A 25541-nucleotide genomic window follows, 5' to 3' on the forward strand; every position below is an offset into this window, starting at 1 on the left:
AGGTGCTCAGAGGGCTGAAGCACCTCTGCACAGACAGGCTGGGAGAGTGGGGTAGCAAAAGCCCTGTGAAAACTTTACAGCACCTAGTAAAGAGGTTACAAGAGAGCTGGAGAGGGACTTTTTACAAGGGCTTGTAGTGACTGGACAAGGGGGAATGGCTTTACACTGAAAGGGGCAGGCTTACATCAGCTTGTAGTGACTGGGCAAGGGAGAATGGCTTTACACTGAAAGGGGCAGGCTTACATCAGATATAAGAAAGAAATTCTTCACTGTGAGGGTGTGGCACTGGAGCAGGCTCCTGGGGGAAGCTGTGGGTCTCCTGCCAGTGTTGAAGGCCAGTGTGGATGGGCTTTAAGCAAGATGGGCTAGTGGAAGGAGGTGGAGGTAGGACTGAGCTGCTCTTCCAACCCAAACTGTTTATGATTCTGTGCCATAGCTTGTGATACTCAAAGCCATGTCTTGCTGCTGCTTCAAAGATTTTCATGCCTGTAGTGAATCAGTTCATCATCGCCTGAGAACTGTGTTTGTAGATGGACTATATATCTAGAAAACAGCCTAGAAGAGGAGAGAGAAAGATACTTCAGCCTATTCAGATTATATTTGCTTTGCTTATTTGCTGGGTATTTTTTTTCTGCATTTCCCTCTGAAACACCTTGTTTTGCAGTGGTGAGTGGGGTTTAGCACAGAGGGCTGCAGAAGGGTTGAAATGACTCATGTTTTCCTCTGACAGCCTCAACCTGTCCTCCCTCCCACTCTCAGTCCATGCAGGTTTTTGCTTTAGCCTTTCTTTTGGTTACTGCTGCAGGATTTGGTGCTCTGTGGTGCTGTATCACACATATGGTAGATGCTTTTGTAAGACCAGTGTTTTAGGGGTCTTTTCAACAGAGGTTGAATGGAGACAACCGCAGAGCAGAAATTTAGGCTTTGTCCTTTGGTTGCATGCATTGAGATCCCTGATGGTGAGTGCTTGTAAGCTCTTGGTAAATGTAAAATGCTACCAGCCAAATGCTGGAAAAACTCCAGCATTTGGCAGCAGTAGCCATTGGAACTTCTAACGTTGGTGTACAGGGATTTTGTGCGAGAAGTGTTTCATTTTTCTCTTTGTAGCTGTGTTTTAGTAAGGTATTACTCAGTCGCAAATTACATTCAGAAATATGTATTACTTGAGGATTGTTTTTGGCAACAATGCAATTAAATGGTTTGTGAAAAAGCTGCTATAAATAATGAGAAAACTTGGAATTGTATTATTCTTTGCACAGCCATTTTCTGATTCATTAGAGTTAGACTGTAAAATCTATAATAACATTACAGGTAGTGTTATATATAAACCACCATATTCCAGAGCTGGTATTTTTTCAAACCACATTAATAAAGGAGCCTGTTTAGAAGATGAAATCCTTAAATCTCCATCTGTGTCTGCATTGTTGTTATGTGCCAGTTAGCAGATAGTTATGGGGAAACTAGTGGTGTCAAAAGCTTCTCATTGTATGGCTCTCTGTGATCTTTCCTCTTGAAGGCCTTTGTCTTCTTGTCACACTCAGAAATCACAGTTTCTGCCTTGCCAGAGATACACAGCCCAAAGATCTCTTTAACTGCCTTTTGGTTTGGCCATTTCAGAGCAGCACGAGGCTAAAAATATTTTATTGTTGAAGGACTGCAGCTTACACTGTTTTAAAACTTTGTAGGTTACAGTCCAAGAGTTGCATTGGTTAGCATCAAAAAAGTTAATTGGAGATGCCCTTGATAGTGACTGTGCTTTGCATTCACTTTATTATAGTATTTTTTCTACTATTTCATCAAATATTGTTTGTGTACAGTAACTTCATAAATGTCTTACAAGAATGTTGTCAATATCATAACATCATCATGACCTTTAATAATTTCTAATATAATAATTTGATGCAACTTGTAATTTTTATCCAAATATCAAAACTGAATATCTTAATTTGAGACAAGTCCTTCTTTTTATGCCATTCTCGAAGTTTTCAACTAGCTGGAAACTCTTTCTCACTGTAGGTACCAGTAAGCTTTGTACGCTCAGTACTTGATTCAAAAGTTTTCAACTAGCTGGAAACTCTTCTTTCTCACTGTAGGTACCAGTAAGCTTTGTACGCTCAGTACTTGATTCATCTCTTTGCTATTCTCCTTGCACAAATTTGCAGAAGTTTTTAAAATGAAACTTTATTTTTGAAAACTGAACAATATTCATGTCTGCAGAGAAGAACCTTGTGAATAGTAAGGACTTGGTATATTTTTGAGAAGCTTTTGCACATTCATCAAGTTGTCCAGCTTCTGTCATTTGAAGTCAGTTCTTTGGAATAGGGTTTCACAATGCTCTGAGGGAAACACCAGTTCTCTCACCAGCACTTGGTTCTGTCAGCTTATAGCTTCTTTTCTTAAACTGGACTCTGTCAGGTGTCATTTAAATAAGGCTAACACTGTGATGCTTAGAATAAGTTTGTGTTTCCTAGACTGTGCCATTTACACTTTAGAATAATTCTTACTTAAGGGAAAATAAAAGCTTGGATCTGAGTTCACCTGCAGGACGCAGAAATTCTGAATTTTTGTGGAAAAGCTGTGGATCCCTGCAATGTCAGCATGGCCAGGGCTGTCCAGAGAGGATGGAACCACCTGGGGTTCATAACCTAGGTGATGCTCATAAGCTAGGGATCCCCACAGGGGCTGGTGAAGCAGTAATGCAGGCCTTGAAGACCCGTGTCTAAGGCTACACAGGCTGTGGTAATTAATATTTCACAAGGGAGGAAGGAAAATGAGGGAAACAGGCAGGCTTGAAAGTGGTTGGGAAGCAGGGGCAATGGGGTGGAGAAAGGAGACAGATGCCAGGAGTTCCTGTTTACACCATTTTTTCCCCCTCAGTGCTGAAGACAGCAGTCCTGAACTTCAGTAGAAACCCCACAGGTATCTCAGACGTGTTGTTGGTTGTGGTAATTAGGTTTATTCCACATGGTGATCCTGGGAAAGCTGCAAAGTTCACTGTGGGAGGGGTTGGCCACAAATCCTGCGTCATTGTGACATTTCATGAAAATCCTTTCGCTAGGATTTTTCTCCTGAGAAGCTGAGAAGTCTCAGAAATTAAATGTAAACAATAACTATCTGATGACTGTGGAATGTGGTCTGGAGATGGTTTACCAACAGGTGCATCTTTGATTGGTCTCATGTGAATTGTTTTTACTTGATGACCAACCATGGTCAGAGCTGTGTTGAGGCTCTGAGCACTCACCAGTTTTTATTATTCATTCCTTTCCTAGCCTTCTGATGTATTCCTTTCTCCCTATAGTTTAGTATAGCACTTTTTAATACAATATAATATCATAATACAATAAATCAGCCTTCTGAGAAATACGGAGTCAGATTCATCTCTTCCCTTGTCCTGGGACCCGCGAACACATGGACAATCCTGTGCTGCAGCTGCCCTGAGTCACTCTGCAAGCTGCAGTTGAGCATCACCCATGGCCTGACGTGGGGTGGGTGTCCAGAGCCAAGAGGAGATGGTGATGGTGATGGTGATGATGGAAGGTTCAGTGGTTCTGACAGGACTGGGAGCAGCCCAGGCTGCTGCTGCCATGGCCTGCCCTGGCGTGGGGAGGGGCAGGCTGGCACCTCTCAAGTGATGGAGCTGCTCCTGGGAGGATCAGCTGCCCTGAGGGGACAGAATGGCTGCTCTGCCACTCTGGTGAGAGTAAAAATCTCAAAAATGAGCAATCTCAGGCTGGACAGCACGATGGGTCCAGTGGGCAGAAGATGTGTTGGGGAAGTGGGGACATTCCTTGCTGGGAGCTGAGGACTGCTGTACAAATTCACTGAGGAATTGCTAAGAGCCTGTGTTGTGCAATTCCCCTTTTATTTCTGGAAAAGAGGACCAGGGAGAGAAGCTGTGTTATACAGGTAGAAATGAACTGGCAAGGGGTTAAATAAAACAGCATTAAAAAGTTAAAGACACAATGGCTGCTGTGGGTGATGTGTGATGCTGAAGTGGTGCATGTGAGCCAAGAAGGCATGAGAAAATTGCCACTTTCTGTTAAGACTTACCCATTCCACACTCATTATAACCCAGAAATACAAAAAGAAATAATATGTATGTGAAAAAAAATTGCCATGCTTTTGGAAGCTTGTAAAACATAGCAGGAGGTGGTTTTGGGGTTTTTTTTTTTTGCAATATTACTGTAGCATTTAACTATGGAAAAAATAAAATTAAAGCATTTACCATAGAAAAAATAATGATACTTAGTAATTAATTAATTCTAATTAATAATAATTTTTTATTAAATAAAATTAATAGTGACTAAAGGCATGTGTAATTGTGGCAGAAAAACACTTCTGCTTGCCAAGTCTAGATAGAAAAAATACTGTTTTCTGTGAGGGAAGGTTGGGGTTGTAAGAAACAATTGTACTGGTTTTGTCATTGTGTTGTTAGCTGTTTTTTGTGCTGTTTGCTCTCAAACTGTACCATGAACGTGGGCAGTGCATGGCTAGGATTGAAAATAAGTAAATGGTGCCTGGCAGGAGTTAAACATGGAAGCACAGAGGATGGAGGTTTAAGTGCACTGCTAGTTACAGAAGCATTCATTTAACATTTGTTACAAGCTACTGTTGTTTTTTTATAACTAATAGGGGAGCACTTTACAGTTGATCTACTGCATAGGGAAAAAGAGCTTGTAGCTTCAGATGGAATAGTTGCAGCCTCAGGCAGTTTTGCTAATGCTTCCTATTACAAATAAGTTTAATAGTGTGCATTAAAACATGTGTGTATTTAAACCTTTATGGTCCATACCATGTTAGGTGGAATTACAGTAAATTGCTACATTTCATTTCTGTAATTATCTTATAAACTGCTAGTTGATATTGTCCTGAAGTTTATGTTCAGGACATTTTAACACCAGTTGTATTTTGGACAGCTTGCATGAGATCATTTGATTATCTCTTAGGGATACAAAATTGCATATATATATTAAAAAAAAAAAAGAAAAAATCTATTAAAAAAGCATGAGAGTTGCACACCTTTGGATGACTCTATGTGCTGTGGAGAAGGGAGGGACCATGATCACCTCCTGTGCACATTATGAGCGGGCACAGAGCAATTTTCCTATGGCTAATAGTTCTGGAAATGTATGTTTAAGAAACGTGGTCTTTTCCTTTTATTTCATTTTTTTCCATTCCTGTAGGAACTTGGAAGTAACAGCCCTCCGCAGAGGAACTGGAAGGGAATTGCTATTGCGCTGCTGGTGATTCTAGTTGTTTGTTCACTCATCACTATGTCAGTCATTCTTTTAACCCCAGGTAACCTTCTTCTTTATCTTATCTTTTTAAAGGTGTATGATTCATAATCAGTCATCAAAAGCAATGGATGTTAAAGTGCCTCTTGCCTTTAAGGGTTCTTAACTTGTGGCTGTTGTAAATTTGGTGCTTGTAGGGACTCGGAGCTGCTGGAGGCCTTGAGGAGCAGAAATATTTGGGGTTGGCAATAGGTCCTTAGGGTTGTGTCTGCCTTGAGGGGGTTGCAGCAATCCTTGTGAGCCTCAGCAGGTGTGTGCTGACTTGAAGAGTTTGCTGTTGGTTTTTCGTGTAATTTCAGATTCAGAGATGAGCTAAGAGAAAATTGAATGCCATGGAAAACTAGTTCTGAGAAAGCAACTTCTCACTGAATCATGAACATGGATCTTCCATCTGTACATGCACAGGCTTCTTCCCTTTTCTCTATTTCTGAAACAACAAAGGGAAAGTAATGGCTCAGTCACAGGAAAAAAAAAAAAAAGAGAGGGCAGGAAGTATACAAAAAGAGCAAACACTGCACAAGTTGTTTTTTTTTTTAAAAAAACAACTTTGAATCCATTTGCCAATTTTAAAGTTTGAGTGTAAAGTACCTGATTTGCATGGCATGCCTAGATAGTAAATATTGGTCTGCAAATATTCTGCCATTCAAGTGCTCAGTTTGTGTAAACCAGAAAGTTAATGAAGCTCTTTTCAGTCAAATAATGGTTCCAGGCTGTTTGGCCACGAGATGAAATCACCAAGGGAAGCTGTGCATGAGCAAGGACAGCAGCAGAGGGCTGCTGCTTTAAAGGAAGGTGGTGAGGCTAAATGGAAAAGGATCAAAAAGCTTTGCTTGTCAGAGGGGATGAAGCAGCTGGAAAGAGGATGCAGGAACACTATGGATAGTCTGCTTCCTCTGTTTTGTATAAATATCTACTCCTTATGCAGGGTGCTGGCCAAAATAACTGTTTGCTTATTTCCACTTAGATCAAGTTGAGAAAAATGAAAGCAAAGTTGTGCTGCTGTAGTCTCAGTGAATAGAAGCCTTCTTCAGGGAATAATAAAAAAGAGATTTTGAGAACACATGGTAGTGTATCCTGGTACACTTTAAGACAAAAGACTGGTTTTTGTTTCAAGGAGGAGGTTTCCCTTTATTTTGAAGACTTGTAAAATATCAAGTGCTTGCTAGAACCTATAATAATAACTTTCAGTTTTGGCTCTTATATCTATATAGAATTATTAATGATGTAAAAACATAAACTAAAGTCTTTGAAGGCACTCATGGTAAAGGAATAAACGACCTAGGGGAATTTTAACTTTTTTAAAAAAATGTTAAAAAAGCTCAGTGAATTACAACATCTCTGAGGCTGTTTCAAAATCCAGAGATCTTGGTGGAAAACTTGTGTGAGCTGATGAAAACATTTCAGTTCAAGTCATGCAGGTGGAAACTAGTTCTGTCAGCTCAGATGCTCTAAGATATCCCATAGGGACTGTGAAGCTTGATAGAAATGAAAACCTTTCTCCCAGAACAACCTAGGTCTGTAAAACTGGGCTTTCCTCTGGCTTGGAAATGCTTCCCATGGACAGCTTTGAGGTGCATTGTAGGATAGATAATTGCCACGTTTTAGCCCTAATCATTGCTGCTCTCCCTTCACTTTAGTTAGTAATTTGTTTGATTATTATGAATTATTGGTGGTTTGGGAAGCAGATATTTTTCTACTCTGTTGGCAGGTACTGAGCTGACGCTCCTTTGTCATGAATATGTGTTAAGATCACTTTGGGATGTCCAGTATTTGAGGGGAGGAAAAAAGTAGAGACACCCCTCACATCTGGCTATTGTGAAATGCTCAGTTTCAAGTTGATGCTAATCTGTTATTATAAATATTTGGGTTTGAAAATCCTTCTCATAAAATATAATAGTTCTGAATGAAGATATTCAGTGCAAATGTCCTTTGTTACCTTGGGATGTTTCAGTGTTCATTTCTAGCACTATTTTGAGCATCAGAGAGCTCTCTCCCTATTTAGTTCTGCCTGTACGGATGGGTGCTTCTTAGATTTCATGTAAATTCCCCTAAACACTGTACATCATGCTGCTTCTTTTTATGGAAATGATGATAATTTGAGATGGTTATGGCTCAGAAGCATGATTGTTTCACTGGTATTTTTTGGCGGCAAAAGTGTACTTACTGATATGCCAAACACAACAGCAATGATCTCTCTTGCCTGCAATTATTTACACATTGTTTTGTCCACAGTATAAGAAACTCTTAGGTCTGTGTACACTAACAGTTGTCATTTGAATTCTCTCAAATTTTGAGCAACAGCTTTCCTGCCTTTTCATAGAGGGACCAATGCTTCCATATGGAATAGCATGTTTTTAAAAGAAAGTGTAATTCATTTGCAAAAGGCTTCAAAGAGGCTTTAGCTTCCACTAAAGATAGAAACTATGTTAAAACTAAAAAGAAATTCTTGATTTTCTTTTTGTATTATCTTTTATTACATGAAATATAAATTGGCTATACAATACTAAGCAGGATCTCTGCTGAAATAAGATATGTATTTTGACCTATTAATATCTTGGCTTTTGTTCAAATCTGAAACCTCTGTGTTACAATTATGGTTGTGGTTTGAGTAAATGTATTGTGTCAACATTATTAGTAATGTTATTTCTGATCATTTAATCTTGCTTTTAATCTGTGATAACACTCAGAACCTTTATAAATGCCTGAGTGTTCTCCAAAAGAGATGGAAAAGTGGAAGAACAAACCATCCAGTGATGTCAAACATCAGTGGCAGAGTCTGAATGAACTCTCAGCCCAGTAACCATTTGTTGGGGCTCAGGAACTCTCTGTGAGCCCCTGTGGGCTAAGGAGTACATTAAATAAACCCCACTGCTCCCAGCAAGTAGAAATTGCTGCATACCTGGGAGTAGAAGGCTTGCAGGCAAATATCCCTGCAGGTTTTCTTGAAAATTAGAAAAGTGCAATGATAAAGAAAGTGCACAGAGATGCCAAAGAATGAAGTTGCCTTTGTTAAAGCAGAGGACTGGAGTGGAAAAACTTGGAAGTTTCAGAACAGGAGCCTGTCTGTCCTCTGGGGCAACTGCATTTTGAATCTATGCTAATTCCCAGTTACACCTGCTAGCTTGCATACAGTTTACTAGCTGTGTTTTTCCACTTTTCAGATGGCATTTAACATCAAGCCTTTACCCTAATTTCTAGCATAAAACCTTTTTTTTTCCACAGAAAAGTCAGTAGGGAGCTTCAGTTAATGGCATACTACAGTAAATAATTATCAGTTTTATTTGCTAAGTTAGAAGGCAAATTTTATGAGGTGTTTAGACTATATTTAACCTGCAAAAATAGTATCCTCTAAACTCGTGAAAAGTACCAAGGCCATTAATTTCAAGTTTTGGAGTCTCCCAGTTTAGTAAGCAGAAACATATTTGCCACTTTGAATTAATACATTCCAGTATTTGTACTGTTTTTAATTGGATGTACAATTAAAAAGTAGTCATTTAGTCTTTAGCATTTGATTTTGTTTGTATCTTTGTAATCTGTGTCATTGGCTGCACATATATAGATACATAAATATCTATATCTATCTATCTGTATAATTTCAGACAGAAATACACAAATCTGTGGTAAATAGCATGAGAACAATGGAAATATCATTCATTTAAGGAATAATTCAATAAAATTTACAAAGAAATGAAAAAGAGATAGTAGTCTATTTTGTAATAAATGCAAAGTAGTAAAAGGAAGTCATTAAAATGAGACAAATACATCCTATAATCAGAGATCAGTTTGATTTGGAAGGGAACTTAAAGATCATCTCATTCCAACCCCCCTGCCATGGGCAGGGACACTTTCCACTATCCCAGGTGGCTCCAAGCCCTGCCCTGGTTCTGAGCCCTTCCAGGGATGGGGCAGCCACAGCTCCTCTGGGCACCCTGTGCCAGGGCCTCTCCACCCTCACAGGGAAGAATTTCTTCCTGACACTTAAACTCTTTCAGTTTAAAGCAGTTTCCCCTTGTCCTGTCACTCCATGACTGTCCAAAGTCCCTCTCCATCTTTCTTGGAGCCCCCTTAGGTATTGGAAGGTGCCCTAAGGTCTCGCTGGAGCCTTCTCTTCTCCAGGCTGAGCAGTCTCAAATCTCCCCCCACAGCAGAGGTGCTGCAGCCCCCTGAGCATCTTTGTGGCCTCCTCTGGACCTGCTCCCACAGGTCCATGTCCTTGTCCGTGTCACTTGGAGAAGAGTTACCAGCAGTACTTTCCAGGAACCCTCTGTGTTGGTTTTGCCCCTCTGTGCTGTCCCCCCAAGAGGTATAGGGGTGGTCAAAGTCACCCACAAGGACCAGGGCTTGCGGATGTGAGGACACTGCCCTCAGTCTTCCAGCTGCGGTGGCCTGTAGCAGCCCCCAAGGTGACTTTAATGTCACCTGTCCCTGTCCCCTCTTTAATCCTGACCCATAAGGTCAGGTCACCTCATCCCTCCATCCATCCCTCCATCCATCCCTCCATCCATCCTGCATTCCAGCTGGTCCCTGACACAGAGGGCCACCCCTTCTGTTCTCTCCTGAGTACAAATGTGGTGGGGTACAACTAATTTGTGCTTGTGTCGATAAAGATAAACTCACTACTGTTTTGAGGGTCCCCAGGATGTGTATATTCATCCTGTTATAGATAAAATGGGCATCTGAGATATTGACAGAGGGCAAAGGTGGAGTTAAGGGTTAAAAACAGGACTCTGTTTTCGTGTTAAAACAGCATTAGGAAAAAAACCCAACTTATAAAACATCTTGTAAAGTTGCTTGAAGTTGCCTTTTTTTTTTTTCTTCAGTTTACAAATGCTAACCACAATTTAAAACTTACTTTAAAATCCAATTTATATCAAGATTTCTTGCCAGGGATATGATAGCAACCAGAGAGCAGAGCTGGTGTTCCTTTCTTCTCTAATAGCCTCTCTGTACTCAGCTGATGTATTGTTTTAGTGATTTTTGTTTAAGCAGTTGGGAAAAAATCTGTCATAGGTAAGGCAGTCTTTGTGAGCTTGATTGCTAGTTGGCAAACTGGCAGGAAATCAAGGGTCACAACGAGTAGAAACAGACTGAGGTAAGGTTAGAAGGGGAACATGTTTGGAATTACAAACAGCATCAGGACCAGGCTGTGTGGAATCCAAATAGGTGATGGAAAACAGCTTATGGAGGGTGGGTTGTCAACAAGGTTGTGGAGGAAGGGGATAATGGGCACGAGGAGAGCCCGGTGTTTGGTGCTGTTAAGTCAGAAGCAGTGTTTTGAAGACACAGGAAGGTGTTTGTGGAGCTGAACAGAGCACACATAACAACATGTGCTCACTTTGAAGATAAAAACACGGTGCATGGCAGGAGCAAGAGCTAACAAGGTCCCACGATGCGTAAACAGAGGGATTAGGTATAAATCAAGAGAGATAATGTTGCTCTGCTGTAAAGCCCCAGTAAGACTGCAAGTGGAATATTGTGTCCCATGCTGGACTGGAAGATGAAAAAAAACCCAAACCTAAACAGACTATTTTGATTCCTGGAAGGTAGGAAGAGGGCAAAAAGCTCATTCAAGGATTAGAATGTTTGTCTTATGAGGGAGGATTTGGACAACTCTGCATGCTTGGCTTTACAAGACATGCAGTGCAAGCAGAGTTGATTGCAGCGGGTGAGTGCTTCCCAGAGCCCTGCTGCCACCTGGGAGGGGGCAACATGCAAAATGCAGCAGGGCTGTGGTGTGAGCAGCTGGGATGGCCTTGTGTCTGTTGTAAATTCATGATGTGCATTAAAAGGGAGTTTCTCTTCAGTACACCAAGGATGCAGCTTTATTAATATCAGCTGAAGTGACTGCAGCAGGCAGTGCTGACATTTAAAGGCAAAAATATCCAGTTGCTGTTGATTCCAGTAAGCTTTCTGCTGGCCCTCTACTTGAGAAATTTGACTGAATGAAAACCAATAACAAAACTATTGATTGACTTTATTCTCTTTGAAGGGTCACGTTTTCATCCAAAATGTATTACAGGATATGACCTTTACAAAGCAGGTTTCTTTGTTAAAGATGTCCTGGTAGCATCATGGGTTAACACAAAGATAATGAGATTGCTGCTTGACTGCTGTGATGGCAGATACTCTCTGTGTCTGTCATCAGAGCACTGTTTAATATCAGTAAGGACAAAATCTGCCTAACATGGACTTCCTCTCATGGAAAAGGAAAGAAAAGCTCATAGAGAAGAGAAAGAGTGCTGTAATTTATGGTAACCTGCCCAATAATACAAAATTCTTTTAAAAGCCTGGCTGGGCATTGGACAGGTGCCTCTTTTTGCACAGTCAAGAACCAGCACAGCTTTGGCAGCTGCTGTTCTAAACAGCCTAAAGCAGTCAGGTGAAGTGCAAGCTGCTGCCAGTGATTATTGCTTGGAAACTTGATGGTTTCGTCTTTTGACACTAAAACTTTTGCTTTAATAGTAATGGTTCAGCATTACCACTGTTAGTGCAGCAGTTCACTATTGAATCTTCACTACTTATTTTTTATCTTACAGCACGAGAACACTGATATTTAGCAGAGCTTATTTTTTTGTTTTCTGAAGTGTGAAGATGGTTTTAGATGCAGGAAAATAATTGTGTTTTGTTTTGTTTTGTTTTGTAAGTCAGTGTTGGCTAATGTTCAGGAGCTCAATATTCCTGGGTCATGTTTGGGAAAAACACAAGGCTGCTAGCCAAGTTATGTTGTTCACGTCACTAGAAAGCAAGCACAGGCTATAAAATGTGCATGTAGATTTATTTAAAATTTAATTTTAAATCGTGGAATAGGTGAAGTTGGTTCCAAATTTACTTGCAGGAGTTTTTTTATCTAGTTTCTCTCATTGTATGGTACTCAATATGGCCAACATCCTTTGGCTGTCAGGAAATTTCGGTATTTGTTTGTAATTTTTTGTGGTGTGGGGCTGTATTAAGGAAGAGCTTTCCTGTGAAAGTCCCAATATAATAAATAGCCAAACGCTAAATCCTGTAGTTTTCCTGTCCAAAAGGTACCAATTCTTTGTTTCCTGAAGCTTTACTAAACAAAAATAATACTAAATAATCACACAAAAATAATAAAAATAATCCAAAAATAATAATAATAAATTTGTTGTGAAAAAAAATAAAAGCAAGGTATTGTTATCATGGTTCTATAATTCCAGTGTTTTGCAAACAAAGTTGAATATATTGTTTTCAGTATTTATCTAAAATTATCTTGTTGTGTTTATTTTAGATGAACTTGCAAATTCATCAGAAAACAGATTATCCTTGGAAGATCTCTTCAGAAAAGAGTTCATAGTTCATAATCCAGAAGCCAAATGGATTAATGGTAAGTTTATGAGCTCTCACTTAATTTGAAACTAGGTAAAAATTTTTAGTCTTGAATGATATTATCCAGTCACTGAGAAAAAAGGAAAAAATCAGTTAAAATTTCATACCCTCTTGAAATTGGCCAGTGTCCCAGTTTTCCCTGTTGCTCTGAATCACGTCTCTTTCATTAATTTTTGAAGTGGCTTTCTAATTTTAAAGCTCTGTCTAGTAGAAACCCACTAAAATGATCTGTTCATGCTCCTGACTCAGTTGGAAGCAGTGATGAAGAATTGTGTTTAAGAACTGGGTCTTGTTTGTGGATTCATAAGAAGATCAACTCTATTAATATCTGAACTTTGGGATTTGAGAACTGGTTCTCTTTGCATCTAGAAAAGACTTGAATATTTCCATATACTTGTACAGTCATAATAATTTTCTGATGACTACAAATTTTATTTTGTATTATAATTTGTTAAATAATTTGTTCATGGCATGCAGTTTTCTTCAAAAATTAAGCAGTTTTAATCTAAAAAAGATAAATTCAGACTCCTTTTTTCAACTCAATGACTTCCTCTTTTTGCCACGCCTTGTTCACTTTCTCTCTGTAAGAAATGTACACGTAATGCAGTAGCAACTGTCTGCTTTGTGTCATTGTGGTAATCTGTGTGCTCCTGCAGGAGATTGAATCAAAAGAATTACAACAGGATTTGTGCAGAACTGGGCAAGGCAGAACTGTTGTGGAGTTCTCTGTGCAAGGCAGGAGTCTGGCAGTCTGGTGGCTGTGTGTGTAAATTCAGAATGACTTCACATGGAAATAATGCTTCAATTATATCAACTCTGGCATTCAACTATAACTAGAACTGCTTTACTTAGGGAGCTCTGTGACTGAATTATTGCTTTATGATAAACTCTGAAGAATGAAGTGGGTATAATAAGTGCATTTAAAAGCAAAAGCATAAAAAAGAGGAAAGTATGGTCAATCTTTTTTTTTCAGGACCTGCTCTGGTGTTGCTAGCCATTAGTTTAGGGCTAAGAGAAGGAACACTCAGTTTCCTTTCCTGCCACTCCCTTTCCCCAGCTACTGCAATCACATCTCACCTCTGCTGGGTTGCCCTTAATTTCTTCTTGGGACTGGTTTCTGTCTGCAGTCAGTGCAAAAAAAACTGATACTGGGTAAGGCTGGAACAGTCCTGTTGCCAAGAGGAGCAGTTTCTTGTGTTCGGCAGAAAACTCTTTTCCTGTGAGACTATTTGCTAATGAAATCATAAAAGCAGGTTTTCAATTTGCTGCTCTCTGTTAAAACAGCTGCTTCTGATCCCACCGTGTCTGAAAAACACTGGTCCTCATTGTCAAATAAAGTTATCCCAGACCCAGTGTTGTAAACGAAAGGGGTCACTAAAAGCAAGTAAGTACATAGTGGAAGAAGATTATTATGCTGGTTCCATCTATTACTCTTCTTACTTAAAAAATCCATGAGATTATTCTCCTAAGAACTCTAGTAGTTCCTCATAACATGTGCATAATATTCTATGCATAAAAATCGTTTTAATTTCAAAACCCAGGACAATAAAACTAAAAGGTTGTGGATGGAGCTACATTAAATATTGGTGGTGCTATAAAACATGTAGTTTATTGTATTTCTTAACTCTCTTCTACAGTCTGTAATAACAACAAAGCTTCTTTTATGAGTTTTCCAGATGTGGTTAAAGGAAATGCAGAATTTGATGCTAAACCCTTGCTTGGTTACAGGTTTCTCCTGTGGTCTTCAAAATCCATCTTAAAAAGTTCGTACAGTGAAATAGAATTTTATTAATATCATGCAAAAATATAATTTGTATTAGTATAATGCAAAAAATTGTTGTAAGCAATCCAGTCTAAAAGCTGTGAGATTGTAGAGGTATGGACTTTTCCATCTCTTGAAAATCATATTAGAAATGCTATTTATTAGAGAGAGGCCCTGTGTTTTATTAACAGCACATTGGTACTAATATCCAGCCTTTCTGCAATGATGGTTTTCTGAGTCAGTGTGAAAACTTCTAAGCTTGCACCGAGGTGTTCTCCTGAGTTTATTGGCCAAAGAAACAATGAAGTCCAATAGTACAAAAAAAGGAGGAAAGAAAGGACATTTTGTTTGTTAGAGTACCTATGTGTATGAAAAATAAAGAAAAAGTGGGTGTAATTAAGGATTTATGAATTGTTTAGTATTTTTGATGAACACAGGAAAAAAAAAAAAAGTAGGGGTTTTGGGATTTTTTTTACATTTTCTTTGAAAATAGCCAGTATAGTTAATGATATCCAATATCTTGGGCAATAAAAAACCCTCAAGGAATAGTCTTGCAAAGCAGCATTTCTGCTTCCTGCTTCTATTTTTATTTTTTAAGACTTTATTTCCTGGCACTGTGGCATTGCAGTGATGGCATTATATGCATGGAAAATGAAATATATAACTTCAGATTCATTACTGTGGAGCTGGAGGGGAGCATTTGGCACTTTCTTTGGATATTGGCAGGATAAGTGAACTCTGCACAGGATGATTTTAGCAGAAAATAAATAGCTACTTACTACCTTTTGCTCCTCTTGGAATAGGATAATTTGTATCCATCTGAAAGTTTTATCATTACCTCCTGGGAAGGGCTAGGAATACAGATTGAAAAAGTGGTTCCTGCTGTAAGCAGTGTCTTCAGGGTCTGGAGCATGTTTTGAAGAAAAACAAAAAGAAAGATTTAAGGATTTCAAGTGGTGGATGAATCACTGTATCCTTAGGTAAGGTCTGGTATTTAACTGCTGCCCTTTAATGAAACTTTCCCTACTGATCTTTGGATTTCTCTGACATTATCCTCCAATCCTGCATCATTTGTTCCTTGTTTGAAAGCTCCTTCACTACAAAACCGATCCCCATGCAGCTATTTTTAGACTGCTCTTTAAAAAGAGCAGCCCTTAAATGCAGAGTTTTTTACAGTCCATTTCCTTTTCTGCTTGAAACTGAGTCCACAATTTTATGGGCTTGCCACCAAAGTTAATAATTATGCAAATGTCTAAAGTTGGAGAGGAGATGTTGGTCTTTATCTGAGATAATCAGATGTTGCAGGAGAAAATAAAAGAAACACTATGAGCTAGTCTTAAAAGTGACAAAATATAGTCCCATTTTGTATAATATATAAAGATGTACCTGTGCAGATATCCAGATTTGTTCCTCCCTTCCTTTTTTTCTCTTTATATTTTGGTTTATTTCAAAGGCAATATATATATTTTTTTTGACCTGACTTGGATTTTTTTTTCCTTCTTTGAAAGAATTTTCAAAGGAAAGAGTAAGAAAATAGGGATGATAGCTAGTAATTCTGTTGAAAATAACTAAGTAGAGTACTAAGCTTTGTCAGTTATAAATCTGATAACTTGGGCTGTAAAAGGACATGGTGGAGAGTACACACAACCATTAACCAGTCCAGTCCCTGTTAGCTGGAAAAGGGTTTAATTTCAGAAGGCATTCCAGTTGTCTGGCATAGTTTTGGAGACCTTGAATGAGAGTACATCTTCCTATAGCTTTATTGATCTTCAGGTTTTCTAACAGGAAATAAGAATTTAAAATGCTGCCAGTGAATAACAAATGTGGCCGAACCTGACAACTCATTGGGGCAGAGTGAAGAATTTTGTAGGATATTTTCCCAATTTCTCTGAAGTTACCTGGAAATGTGTATGCTGCCCTGTGGGAAATATTGAGGACTCAACAGATTTGCATTCTTTTACTGAGGTCTGTCCTTATATCTCTTGTTTCAGGGACTATAGTTGTTAATGACAATAAAATTCAGAATATTTTTGTGTATTCCTCTCTGAATATATGAATTTCTTGCAATTTTTTCTGTTGAGACATTCTTTGCCAATCTTTCTTGTACATGATGGAGTGCACTGGCTCCTTGGTGGCACTGTCAGATGGGTGTATGGCCAGCACAAGGACAGTATTTTTCATATATTTTAATGAAGAGTGATGCAGAAGGAGCTGCAGCCTGAATGATGACCTGCAGCAGGCAGTGCCCTGGAATTCTGTTTGTGCTAAAGCTCAGCAAATCACCTGAGCATGTGTGTGTGTGTTTGTGTGTGGTTTTTGTTTGTGTGGTTTTTGTGTGTGTGGGTTTTGTGTGTGTGTGTTTTTCTCTCTTATTGTAAGCCCCTATTTTGGAATTAGGTTCATCACTCTGTCCACCACAAAATCCAAGGTTGTGCCAGCAGTCCCAGCAGGCACACCCTGTTCAGACTTAATTTTCAAAGAAAATAATTTTTCATGTACATATATTTTTAAGGCAAATATTCTTCAACTTTTTTGTTTGTTTGTTTCCCTTATACAGCTTTAATGTGTTTCTTTGGAGATTATAATAAACCACTCCATCCAAGTCAGAAATATTTTCACTCCAGGCTTTTTTTTTTTTTTAAGTCAAGCCTTTGCATTAACTTTATTTACTTGTTTTATTTTTGTGTTTTTTATGGTGTTTCCAGATTTTCTGTATCAGCCTCAGCAGAAGCTTTCATTTGCTGAGTAATTGCTAGTTGTGGTGTGGGCATCTTTATTTTCATGCAGTGAAGAGAAACGAGAAAAGGTGATGACACCTATTTTGAACATCAGAGAAACCATGGGACTGGTTTAGGGAGGAAATCCCTCTGCTCTCCACATTTATTTTGTGTAGTACAGCCTCTAAAAAAGGAAAAAAAAAGGGGGAAAAAATTTTAAAGCATTTCTGGTTTATGGTTTACCAGTGGTTTCACTGTCATGTTTTGTACACTGTGTATTACAGTTAACATGGAAAGATATTACCTGGGTGAAGAAATATTATTTCAACTTCTCATAACATGTTTTCTTTCCTTAAAGAGCAACTGAGAGAGTGTCTGCCCATAATTTTATCTGTGGTTGTCCCTGGCACGTTTCTCATGCTGCACACTGCCTTTGTCACCAGGGGAGTGAAATGTGTAGACAGTGTCCTTTGCTGGAGCTGGTGCTTCCCTTGGGTCTCTCTTGTCTCTTGTCTATCCTGAAAAATAAAATAAAAAGTGGGCCTGGGAAACCTGGCATGAGGGTGGTTGAAATTGCTTTAAAATGATTTATGATAAAAATGAAAGTGGTTTGGGAAGCACGGCACACAGATTCCACAGTAGCACATATGCCAACTCTGTGCAGTAAAAATATGGTTTAAAACATTTGGCAGTTCTTAAAGGAAGCTTTTCCTGTGCGTGAGATAAACACGAACTTGTTTTCACAGAGCTGAGTGTGTTGTGATGTTTGTCAATGGAAATGGCTCAAGTGCAAGAAATAATCCATCACTGAGCAGTAAGAGAAGAGATTCTCCTCCAGAAACTTGTTGCTGAGTTGGATTCAAGAAGCAAAGAAACACCTCTTTGAGAATTACACATCTATGTATGTTGGTATTACCCTTGCAATCAGGGATGGATATTAAGAGTGAAGTCCTGTGTTATTTTTTCCCTGTCCTACATGAGATGAGAGTGGGAAGTGGCCAGGCTGGAATGTAGCCATGGTGCAGGAGAGCCCTGGTGGTGTAGCAGGGGCTGTTTGGTGCTCACTAATTTGCTGTGATGTTAATTAATTAATTAATTAACTAATGCTCTGTCAGAGGGGCTTGGGCAGAAGTGAAAAGGGGTGTGCTCAGTGTAACTCGTGCCAGCTCTGCACAGAGCTTTTGTTTTTGTTGGAATCTGTCTGTGCAGAGCCTGGAGCTGGAAGCCAGGCCAGGGAGTTGTTTTGTTGTCTCTTCTCTCTGAAGAGTTTATTTCTGAAAGGCAGCAGAGCGGGCTGGACTTTGATTCTCTGTGCTGCAAAAAGCAGCCTGTGGAAGAACAAGCAAAAAAGAAAAAAAAATCCTAAGACAGCACTCCAATCTTTGGAGGCTTTCAGCTACAATTCTTCTTTCCTAAAACTCCAGCAAGTTGTGTGAAATGCACACCCAGGTTTTGCCAAGTCTGAAGACAATGTTTTGGGAAATGCCCAGAAAATTTGAGAAGATACATAAAGCATCTCCAGGCTGGCTGATTTTTCTCTCAGAAACTGCTAAGAAGGGGAATAAAAGGCTTGATTGATACCATTCTGCTGATTTATTAGAATAACTTCTTAAACAAAAGAATTTAAGCAATGTTTTTGTGAAACAGATTGAGCGATTCAATTCTCTCATTAGGGAACAGACTGGAGGAGTTTGGGGCTGTGTTTGTGCTGATGCTGCAGATTCTCTGTGAGCCAGCTGTGGATGGGTAATTGGTCATTCAGGGAAAGGTTGTGGAGGTACCACCCCTGTACCAAGAATAATGTGCATTGTGGTGTCCTTTGCTCAGGAATTGTGGTTTCTCAAGCAATTTTGGTTTAGGAAGAATTTTTATTTTCTCGTTAGTTTTAGTTTTTGTGGGTGGTTGGTTTGGTGTTTTGTCTTCATTAAAATTCTTTCTTCCACTGTGTGTACCACAATAATGTAATTTAATCAGTAATTTTTCCTCTTGGCTCTGGTCTAGTCTTTAAACAGTGTTACTTAGTGGCTGTTTCACCTTCTCTCCCTGCCCCACCACACTGTCAGGACTTGGTGCAGGGACCGTGCCCCTTTCTGCTCTCATGTACTTGATGTCCCCAAGGTACCACATTTCTGCCTTCCTCAGAAGCAGATCTTGGGTAGTTTCTGCTCAGATCAGTTTATCCTGTTGCTGCATCGATACTGGTGCCACTGTTAATGATGGTGAACAAGCATTAAACAGTGCTGTGCATCCAGGGCCATTAACTTGTGTCACCACTGGATTCTGCAAATGACTTCTCCCTTCCTCCACCAATATTCTTTGTACACAGGACAATATAGTGTTAGTTGTGACTTCTGCAGTATCCTGTGACTCTTGTTTTCTCTCAAGCATCACCGTTACTGATTGCAAATTTTTTTTTTTCCTGGGTATTTTTTTTGACATTTTGTTTTTGATTTTTACTAGGCGTGTTGTATTCCCTCCACAGAACACTTGAAATATATTTTCCTTAAGAGTCCTTGCTTTTGGAACAACTTACTTCTAGTTGTATTTATTGAGATGTAGCCTCATTCAATGGTAGTTGAAATCTCTAGGTATGGGACAAAATCCAGAGATTGAGACATAAGTCAGGAAAAAATGAAATCAGGTATTCCAGCTAGTGGGAGGTCAAACTACCTTTTGCCACCAATAGCCAAAAACACAGCTAATCATTGCAATCCTTCTTAAAATTTATGTCCCTATTGATTTTTACTTATTCCACAGCCCAAAGCATTAAGAATTTAACAAAGACATCAATATCCTTAGAAAACATTTACACAGGGAGAGTGTATCTGTTGCACAAAGTGTCTTTTGAAAGAGATTAGCAGAATGATTTACATTTTCTAATCAGTATTTCTGGATAGTAACCTAATGCTGAAAGGTTAAGTACATCAGTTCTGCGTGTGACCCCCTGGGAAAGTGGACCAGACAGTAAATAAATCTGAGTTCTCCCTGTTTATTGAAGCAGAAGTCTCCTGAGTGTAGTGCAGGAGTAAGTTTAAATATTCCCATAGTTTCCATAGTGACGTTGGTGGAACAGGGAGGCCTTTTCTCAGTAGCACATTTCTGGCTAAGCCAGCAGTCCTTAATGTGATCAACAAGTCTAAACTGAATGTGCTACATCATTACTCCTAGCATTCAGCCCCCCAGGGCGAATATTTTTGTTGCATGAGCAAAGCTGAGCAGTGGGTGAAGCATTTTGGAATGGGAACAGATGGTGGGTGCTGCGCAGCAGACCTGTGAGTTCCCTCCAGACTTCCACATTGTTTTTTCTCTTACTCATAAAGACTTCAGGGATGTATCTGTGTGCAACAGCAGGCTCATGTACATGTGAAGGGGAACATTTTCACCCTGTGGCTGCTTGTTCAGCTTTCCCCACTTGTCATCAGCACAAAGTGTACCCCTTGCCCAGCTGGAGCTGCACTCCTTTCCCCATGGGGTGGATTTGTGGTGGCCTGTTAACTTTTCCTTTGGAAGCTGCTGTTTATACCTCCAGCTGGCTTCATGGTCCTTCTTAAAGGCTCATTTAAGGCTGCTCTAATTTGTTCATCAGCATTTGGATTTTCTTCAAAGGAATGCTGTGCAGGAGGGGGATGAACCTGGAGTTGTAGCTGTGTGCAGCAGCAGCACAGCTGGCTGATTCTGCCTGGTTTCCATTTGTCTAAACCAAATCCTTGAATTTCTGTCAGTTTTCTTTCTAGACACTTTAACAAACAGCTGTGTTTTGTGGCAGATAAGTAAGCTGTACCGTGCTTAAAGTCGGTATCTTTAAAAGCCAAAGTTTTACATTTCTAATCCTTACATTTTGTCGCCCATTCATGTTTTTTCTTGGATTAAGAGGCAGTAAAACCAGTGCTTTCTATACCATTCTGTCTAGCTCAAATGTTTGCATAATGGATCCATAAAAATTGCATTTTTAAACACGTTTATATCAATGAAGATATATATACACATCAGTTTATTTCACTTTTAGTCCTTTTTTAGTTTGCTGTCTTTAACGGATTCCATTGTGGCAGATTTCAGAGACACTGACTCGTATTTGCCACTCATTCATCCATGTTTTTGGTCTGTTTTCCCCAGAAGAGGGTTATTCTTCTTATGAAAATGTGGTTGGCACTTGAACAATTTTGCTTGTTATCTCTTTCAGTGGGATGCAAAAGGACTTGAGTAGGTTTAGTATGTTTAGGTTTTAGTATCTTTGGGAAAGTATGTTGGATTTATCTGTCTACATATACTGAGCTCATATATTTGGGATTCTTTTTAGGTCTGTTCAGTGCATCAGTTCTGTTCAATTCTCACAATAAAGTGTGAAGTGCAGTGAGAACAACAGTGCTATAAACTTGAAATTATTACATTTTTAACAATTGGATTTAATTGCATTTTTAATTTACTGCTGTAGAAATCAAATGTGTCCCCCATTCGTTCTGTGTGGCACTGTAGTGTTAAGAGGAACCCAAAGCAACTTGATCTTTGCTTGTTTCTCCAATCTGACAAAGTTTATAGGCAAAGTTTATAGGCAATTTATGTGAGAAACTTGTAGCTAGTAATCATTAGAGTATTGTTTTTCCACATCTGTAAATATAGATTGGCTTTGACCCACTAATACTGCAGTACAAACTCAGAGCCTCTTTAGTGAGATAAATTAAACTCCAGGCACCTTGTAAAAAACTATTACTCAAACAGGGGAATAGGAGAATCAATCAGGTTTTTGACAGAATTTAGATATCAGCCTCCCATGCTAAGAGTCATTTAACTTGAACCCAGTTTTTGCCCATGTTTTCCATGATATCTTTCTCCTCAGGGATAAAGCATGTCTTTAGTTTTGAGAAGGGTATCCATAGTTGAGATTTCCTTGATGAACGCAGACATCTCATTTAACTGTGCCTCCCAGGGAAGTGCAGCGTGCTTTCTGCACTTGCAGCCTACTTTAGGCATAGCACTGACTGAATTTCTTCTGCTTGTGGAATATTGATTTTTAAGTACAGCCAAAGCTACTTGGAAGCCTAAAGTTTTCTGCAAATCTGTAAGTTGCACTATGAAAGCAAAAATTCAAAGCACTTTAAAAATGTGGCTGTGACAACCCAGGACTTTTGGGTTGTCATTGTGAGCAATAGCAATGCATGAAGCAGGTAAGAGAATCTGTTTTATTGCAGGACAGGCATTACATGAGAATTAGTTTGACTAATTTCAAAAGTTGGTTTTTGACCCCCTCCTAGAGCAGCTGTCTCAGGGATAAAAAGGCAGCTTTGTTTCTTCTCGGGCCTGGAGTCTTGTCTGCCAGATTGGGTCTGTTAATTCTGTAATGATGGTTCAGATGATTAGGAATTTGTTATCAGGATCTCAGCTGAGACAGCTCATCTGGAAAGGTCACTAAGCTGTCAGATTCAGAGTGACAAGTATGGTTGGCTGAAGATACATTTGTTAGAAAGGTTTTCTGGTGCTTTCTTTTTCTTTTTGGTTTTCGCTTGCAAGTTTTGTATGAAGGAATGTCTTCTGTATAAACTTAGTGAAGAAGGTTTAGATAGTTTGCTTCAGCTTTCTCACATTTGTGATTTTTAATTTTGAATGTTGAAATGTTATCTTTGGCATAATAATTTCATTTTGACATTGTTATTTTAATGTGTTTTATATTACTTGGCCATGCTGTTTTATTCATGCAAAAATGATGTATTGTACTATTGGAGTGAACAGTTCAACATTTAAAACAAGTATTTCAATATATTCTATTTGAAATTCTGAGGAATATTTTAACTAAAAATATAGTGAAGTATAAAGTTTTCAATTTATTGTAATTTGGAATAAAAATGATTGCATTATCCAATATTTATTCCTCTCTATGGGCAATGTAGAAAAGGAGGCTCTAAGCCATATTATCAATTAAAGCACATTATAAATTTCCCAAACTATGGTGTCATGTTCCATTCATGGAAATCTGTTGCAGAGTGAATATTATAATCTGCAGCATTTCCATTGATTCTTGATGGGTTCCAGATGTATAGAGATATGGAAATGGGCTCCTGTTATGAGATGCTTCAAAGGTAGATGCTAATTCTTTGCTTTCTGGGCAACTGCACATGTAATGAAATTTATGTAAGCTGTGAATTTTTATGTTTTTTCCATTTTCATACCCAGTGTTGTACCTTGTCCTCCTAGAGGCAAGGACTCACTGTTCCAGCAAGTTAGCTCTTTCTTTTTTTAGCAATTTAAAATGGTCATATAACATGTTACATAAACGTTCCTCTCTGCTTAAATACTCTGCCCTCTTCTCTAGCTATTTTCTGAACCCTTATTTTGATAAATTGTTAATTGAAAACAATTTCAAACTGAAACTTCTTGCTGAAGACCTTGATTAACTCATGCATGCTACTATAATTGAAATAACAGCAAGAGCTCTTCTATATTACTCCAGAAGAAGCTATAATGTTAAATTATATTTTTACCTACTTAGCTAAAATCAAGGCAAAGAGTATTGAAAAAGAGCTGAAAGTGAAGAGAAATAAAGTTTTCTCTTCAGGTACTGCCATTGCTACTATCATTGATGAGTTGTATATGGAAGTAGAGGCAGACAATATGTCTTTCAGGACTAAAGGCTTTCTGACTCACTAACATCTTCAAAAGAACCTTTTATTAATTTTAACCAAACACTTTTTGAGTATAGGATGTGTCTGTCCTGAGTATTGCAACACAACCACTGATTGCCCCACCTCTAGATTAAAATATACTCTGAGTTAACAGTGGTTTGTATTTTGTTCCTCATGATGAAACTGAACAAGTCTGAATATTCAATAATTTGCATTAATTTTTTTCTGTTTGCTCAGTGATTTTCTGGATTGGCTAAGGCCAGGAAATAAAATGGCATTTGAAGTAGGGTTTGCAGGATCTGAGAGCAGGACTTTGCAGAGCTGGGAGTGGCAAAGCAGCATTTATTGACAGCCTGACCCCAGGCTGATCTGTGAGAGCTCCTGAGCACCATGCTGAAGCACTCCAGTCCCTTACATTTAAAGTAGGGTTTGCTTTTATCTGAGAGCAGGACTTTGCAGAGCTGGGAGTGGCAAAGCAGCATTTATTGACAGCCTGACCCCAGGCTGATCTGTGAGAGCTCCTGAGCACCATGCTGAAGCACTCCAGTCCCTTTGCTGAAAACCATGAATTTCCTAATTCCCTACACTGGTAATGTGTTGGATGAAGGTTATTTTAGTTCTTAGTAAGAGTGGAGATGGTCTTAGTATCTGCTTTAGTCTCTGCTTACTGGTTTGTTTAACAACCATAAAAACATTCGGAGCAAAACTTCTCAAACAACTTTATTCAGGAACTCGGAGTGCATTGATATATCTGCAGCTACTCATTCCTTTAGTAGTGAACTTCAGCACACTGTCATATTTTAACAAATATCTTTTATTATTACAGTGACTCAAAAAAGGAAATTTGGGCTTAAATCGAGTCAGAACATGTGGATATTAATTTTTAATTAAAATTTAAAAAATGCTTGTGAGTTTTTGTTATTTCTAGTAAATGTGATGCCTCTGCTGACTAACAGTTTACAGTGTTATATTTGTGGAATTCATAAAAGCTATACTTGTATAAATATTGATTTTTCAGGAAGACTTGATTTTTCAGCACCCACAACTGACTATGATGCTTATATAAACTAATTTAAACAAGGGTTTTCAAAGTAGCATTTTTTTCTTTCATAGATGTGAAGGAATTTAGGGAGTTCCTTGCTTGGGAGTTGATGTTTAGACAAGTGTGAAGAGCTCAGGGGTCAGGAAGAGGATTTGTTTTTTTAGCAAATAAGGAAACTGATGTGGAGAGGCTGTTAACAACCACTGGCTTTGACAGTGCTACTGAGAGCACAGGGAAACCTGTTTGATGTGGCAGGAAAAGATGCTTTGTTGCCTGCCTTTTCAATTTTTTTTTTTTTTTAAACAGTGTTGATGCTTGTGCCAGAATAAGAACTGAGCTCTGATCTTTTTGGAGGTTAATCTTAATGAACAAACAGTGTCAGAAAAGACAGATAGGCTTCTGTAAGATCTCCTGTGCTTTCCCTCAGAGCTCATGATGGCCTTTTTCTTCCCCACATCTCAAGGAGGGATAAAGCTTAATGCTTTGTCAGAGAATTTACTGAATAAATGAAGAAAAAAAAAGTTAATAAGAACTTGGTTTGTTATTTCAAAACACCATCAGTTCACCACCTTTATTAAGACATGATTAGCTGTGTGTCCACAGAATCACAGAATAGTTGATAGAGACCTTTAAATTCCTTTAGGTCACCCCCTGCAGTGAGCAGGGACATCTCCAGTGAGATCAGGCTGTTCTGAGCTCCATCCAGCCTTGGATGGTTCCAGGGCTGGGTCAGCCACTGCCTCTCAGGGCAGCCTGTTCTGCTAA

At 38.9% G+C, this 25541-nt stretch overlaps 1 protein-coding gene across 1 annotated transcript in view; it reads left to right on the plus strand.

Annotated features, from left to right (window-relative positions):
- Positions 1 to 25541, plus strand: part of DPP10 (dipeptidyl peptidase like 10) — a 243021-nt gene that overhangs the window by 44298 nt on the left and 173182 nt on the right. The window contains exons 2-3 of the mRNA XM_041473421.1: positions 5184 to 5298; positions 12544 to 12639. Coding sequence (XP_041329355.1) covers positions 5184 to 5298; positions 12544 to 12639 — 211 coding nt within the window. The remainder of the gene's footprint in view (positions 1 to 5183; positions 5299 to 12543; positions 12640 to 25541) is intronic.

The sequence above is a fragment of the Pyrgilauda ruficollis genome, unplaced genomic scaffold, assembly GCF_017590135.1.
Source record: "Pyrgilauda ruficollis isolate IOZ18807 unplaced genomic scaffold, ASM1759013v1 scaffold3, whole genome shotgun sequence".
Lineage (NCBI taxonomy): Eukaryota > Metazoa > Chordata > Aves > Passeriformes > Passeridae > Pyrgilauda > Pyrgilauda ruficollis.